Source organism: Ipomoea nil, unplaced genomic scaffold (assembly GCF_001879475.1).
Source record: "Ipomoea nil cultivar Tokyo-kokei standard unplaced genomic scaffold, Asagao_1.1 scaffold2145, whole genome shotgun sequence".
NCBI lineage: Eukaryota > Viridiplantae > Streptophyta > Magnoliopsida > Solanales > Convolvulaceae > Ipomoea > Ipomoea nil.
Window position 1 is genome coordinate 1 of NW_017618573.1, and position 5,474 is coordinate 5,474.

Sequence of the window (5,474 nt, forward strand, 5' to 3'; positions counted from 1 at the left end):
TAAATATAATATCACCAATCAAATAAAACATTCCATACGGAACACATGAACTAATGCAGAACATATATGGCAAATGAAGTATTTTCTGGTAAATGTTCAGAATATGTATAGAATTGATATGATCCTCGAAAGTATAGAAAGATAACAAATTCAGAATATGCATAGAATTGTTCTTCGAAAGATCTATAACACCAAAATATTATTTCAGTCTTGAGTACTCAAATCCAAGTTGTAGAGAAAATGTGATATTAAGGGAAATGTAAAACAATAGATTGCAATTGTATTCCCTTAGCTTCGCAACATAAATTGCAGCAGCCAGCAGAGCAGCTACAAAAGACAATACCAAAACTATATTAAAAGCAGATCAGACAAATGTAATTGTTTCTAAAATAAGTTTGTAATATGTATAAAGAGAAGAGAAATAAAGAAGGATCGCGAATTATTCAAACAGTTTGAAGCAATAAGTAAACAATTCTATCAATCAATATACTGAAGCTGGTCAAAGGAATGAATCAAATTGATCTGATCAAAATTGGAAAATTTTTATAAGGAGAATATGGAAAGGTAAAGGAATAAAGGGAAAATAATAATGTCAAAACTATACACTATATATATATAGAGAGAGAGAGTAAAGCCTAGCTCCAAGATACACTTAGAGACTTAATGAAAGGCTAATTTAAGGGAGCAACCTCTTGAATATTCACATAACTTATTTGAGAAATCCCGGCCTCATACAAAATTATTATATTCCGCCAAAGTAGTAAAAAGAGGAAATACGACACATGATCAAGTTTAAACAAAATTAGTGACGGTGCAATAAAAGGACAAAATTAAAGTCTACCTCCAAGTGGCAACTTAATTTAATTTGGGATCCAGTGAACATAAAGTTAACTATATATGAAGTTTGTTAATGATGTATATATAGAAAATAATGGATCGGAATTACAAAATATTGTATTCAACCTAACCTAGCTAGCAATATAAAGTTGAGTATGAAGTTTAATAAAATAATACAAATACAAAAGAACCAGAGGATTGGATATAAGAATGTATGTCTCTCCATCTAAGTTATGCTAAGGGACATATATTAAACACTTAAATTAAAGGATCAATCGGACCTCATCTAATTAATTTTCACATAAAATTAAAGCAAGCCTCCTTTGCTTTGCTTCTAGAACCTTATTCCAAAAACACTTTAACTCCTCCTGATACGATAGTGCCTAATTAAGCAATATAATGGTTAGTGTGGGATATGACATTGGACTCACTAATTTTACTCCAAAATGGAATGGAAGCTAAGCATGCAGATGCAGTGAAATAAATAAGTTTCAAGTCACATTTCAAATTAACACTCCTTTCCATCTCCACATTTTATTCAATTTGTTTATCCATATATGCATCACATGATTTTACTTAATCGACATTATTAGCTAGGCATTTATATATTTAAGTTTACATTCCAATTTCGATCAGTTTTTCTATCTGTCCATATATAAACATATTGTATAACACATAAACCACAATCATCATTTTGTCCAATCCAGTCATCAACAAACCAAAAGTGCACATTTATCTATCCTGAATATATATATATATATATATATATATATATATATATATATATATATATATATATATATATATATATATATTCACAAGCTAAGGTAGAATAGAAAGCTATTTTCTGAAATATATAGATCGAGATATACCTGGACATGCAATGATATAAGCCAGCCAGCACAAACATGTTTCAGCTGCCCTGAGGGTCAAGCTCTCCGCTGTTATAGCTTGAATTCTCAATATGCAGTTCCTGCCATCCTTTCCATTTCGCACCGGCTTTCAAAGTGATGGGTTTTTCCACAGCAGCAGCTCCCACACACAACATCTTCTGATATTCATTATCTCCAAGGTTCGAGATTTTCTTTACCTTCTTGTCCCAAGGATTCCACAACACTTAAAATGAAATGTAGAAACTTAATAATCAGTCATTCAGTCATGTTAGAAAAAAACTATTTAACAGATCGAATTGAATTGGCAGATGGATATTTTATTTGCATATCAAATACCCTTCCTTAATAGAAAATTAAGAATTTCAGTGAAAACCAACCCCAGCAAGCTAAGCTAATTAAGCTAAAATATCCTTTAATTTATACACCTCATCCATCAAGAAAGAATAAATCACCCTAGCTTAGCTTAGCTTTCATGAAAAAATAAATATAGATCTTACCTGCATCAGGAAGTCCACCCTTATTCATCACATATGTCCTATTGCTTTCATGATCAATGATTGCAATTTTTGTTGGAGTGTTTAGATATATTTTATCCACCTATGTAAAATTGTGTTCCAAATGAGAGACATGGTAAAGGCAGCAAATACAATACTTGACACAATGAAAATTCCTAAAATCCTTACTTGTCCTTCAATTTTAATAGCAGCATCATATTGTTCAGTATTCAGCTCCCCCTTCTGCAACTTATCAAAACAATGCATTGTGTCTGGCCCCTCAACACGAACAGAACTGTTACAAGAATTATAACGCATGGTTGAGAAATATGATTTTTCCAAAGACTTACTGTGACATGAGCAGCACAAGTACTACTACAAGTAAAATAGCAGCATCATATCATTATATTGTCACATCAAAAACTAAACATCCAAGGTTCGATTGATCACTTGTCCTTAAAGATAGACAGTATGAACTTAATACACTTGATGAAACACAAAATTGGCCTGGTAATAAAGATGGAATTAATCTAAAAGGCAGCATTGTATAGTATAGTATACTCTGATCTAGACATAAATTATAACAATTAATAATCCGGTTATTTATTTCTTTAGCTCCTTAAAAAATTTGAATAATTATATTGCAAATGTCATCCTTTAATTTTCTCAGATCAGCAATATATATATATATATATATATATATATTATATTGTACAGATGAGATGGATCGAATCAGCATGTAAAAACAAAAACACATATAACTGCAAATGAGATTCATGAACTCAAGGCATACATACAAGAAAATTAAAGATGGAATGGATGAGATGTACTAATTAAGTAAGTGCTCACCCTATGTCGTCTGATGAAACAGGGAGATAGGTGTGATACCCAAATGTAAAGTCGAAGGACTTTCCAGCAGTGTTGAGGTTTCCTATTTGAGATATTAGTATAAGATGTCCTGATTCTCCTCCAGATTTCAATGTTAACCTCAATCGGAATTCAAACCTAGAAAAAACCAGCGCTCTCTCTAAATTAGTGTGGAAAAAATATATATTATAAGTTAACCAAAAAGTAATCAATGCACCAATTCGAACCTGTGAGGCCAGATATTCAAGTCGTTTTCAGAGGGCTTCAGTATCAAGTCAACAAATGCTTTAGAGTTTTCCGGTGCTTCTAGGAGAGGTTTCTCGTCAATGCTCCAAAAACTGTTTCTAGCAAATCCATGTAGTTTCTTAAGAGGTCCATGCTCTGCCAACTGCAAACAGAAAGCTAGCGGTTAGTGTAATTAAGTGATGAGAGAATTGAAGATAGGAATTGAAGATCATATATATATATATATATATATATATATATATATATATATATATATATATATATATATAATACCTGAGGAAAGCATATAGCGATACCTCCACGAATTGGGTGTGGAGGGTTGAAAGTGGCCTGCAAAGCATATAATAAGGATGACTTAAACTTCATTCGATCACATGAAAAGAGAAATTGAGCTCGCTCATCAAACTACCTTACTACTCAGAAAGAGCAATTCTTCTCCATGAACATTCTTCCATGAAGTTACATGGCCCCCATAGAGATACACCTAAACATGAAAAGAAGGCCAGAATCAGAGAGAAATAAATTAAAGATGTCAGAAAATATTGAATCGGAGAGATATAAATTAAAGATGAATCGGAGAGAAATGGCCGGCGTTGCTACCTCGGCGGAGCTGCCGTTAACCTCCCTAAGAACAACTTTGTCGAGGTCATTCATACCCTTACACACCTCCATTGCTTTCTTCTCGCTACTAGTACCAGCCATCATATCACACAGTAAGTCTCTTACTTTCTACTCCTCTCTTAATAAGCACACCACCTTATGCGATATCTCTCGTTTCGTTGGGGGATAACGGAATCTTTTCCTTTTTATTTTTAGTAGTGCACAGAGGGTAGTGGCGTACCCTCATGCAGTGTACGGAGGCAGCTGGCAGTATGAGCAACGGATCATGCACTCTCTTTCATCTGACGTGGCCCCCAATCGAATATAGGTCTGCATGGATTTTGTGTATGCTCAAGGAGACCGTTTGTCACAACTTTCAAACAAAAAAATATATATATTAGTAAGGTTGTCCATTTATTTCAGAATTAGAAACTATATATACTTATTACTTTGACAATGTGTTTTTTTTTTTTTGTTAGACCACGAAATATCCTGAGCAGGTCCTAACATTCAATCGTTATACCGTGCACCAAGGCACACATAGCAGTGTGCGCCCCATCCCTCCCAAAACGACATTATTTTGTTAAGTTGTGTGGGTAATTAACTTGACAAAAATTTATGTGTATTCAGTTATAAAATTCTGTGTTTACAGGTATAAAATTATGTAATTTTGAAACAGGGGATTTTTATCCTTTTAAAAAAGATTATGTATTTTCAGGTATAAAATTATGTGTTTTCAGTTATAAAATTCTGTGTTTACATGTATAAAATTATGTAAATTTGAAATAGGAGATTTTTATCTTTTGAAAAAAGATTATGTGTTTTCAGTTATAAAATACTGTGTTTTCAAGTATAAAATTATGTACATAAACTTTTAACATAATACACATAAATTCCTTGTTTCGGATGTACATAATTGTATAAAAACAAAAATGTGCATAATTGTATAAAAAAAATGTACATAATTATATAAACAAATGTACATAATTATATACCATAATGTACATAATCCCCCTGAATTATATGTTTATAGCACATTTTCCCCCTGAATTATCCATGTAAGCATATTAGCCCCCTCAATTATTCTAAAACTGGCGCTCCGCCCCCCCCCCCCCCCCCCCCGATATATTAAATTGACATTTATACCCTTAAAGTAAATATTTTATTTATTTTTGTTCTCCAACAAATTATTGCTTATACATAGGGATGACAATAGTTCGGTTCGAACTGAACCGGACACTATATCAATCGAATTGAAAGTTTCCGGTTATGATTCAGATCCAGAACCCAATATTTGGATTTCAATTTATTAAAATTATGAATCACAAAAACTGGATCTTGAACCGTGAACCGGCGGTTTCAGATCCAGTTCGCAATTTTGAACCGTCTTGGTAGTGCTATAATACCCCACTTTTCTTAAACCTTATTAACAATTACTTAACTTAGAAATGAATACTAACAAGCATAATAAATCTACTAATCATCAAAAAGAGGTGTCACCGCCACAATCACCATACTTGGTGATTGCACAGACAAG

At 32.7% G+C, this 5,474-nt stretch overlaps 1 protein-coding gene across 1 annotated transcript; it reads right to left on the bottom strand.

Moving 5' to 3' along the window:
- Positions 1–262: 262 nt before the first annotated feature.
- Positions 263–4,042, bottom strand: LOC109149016 (putative glucose-6-phosphate 1-epimerase). The gene is made up of 9 exons (XM_019296652.1): positions 3,938–4,042; positions 3,747–3,821; positions 3,611–3,667; positions 3,319–3,479; positions 3,074–3,229; positions 2,414–2,519; positions 2,228–2,327; positions 1,710–1,953; positions 263–327 (listed from the first exon to the last, which is right to left on the bottom strand). The coding sequence occupies exons 1-8, from the start codon at positions 4,040–4,042 to the stop codon at positions 1,751–1,753; spliced, it is 963 nt and encodes a 320-aa protein (XP_019152197.1). The 3' UTR covers positions 263–327; positions 1,710–1,750.
- Positions 4,043–5,474: the final 1,432 nt, after the last annotated feature.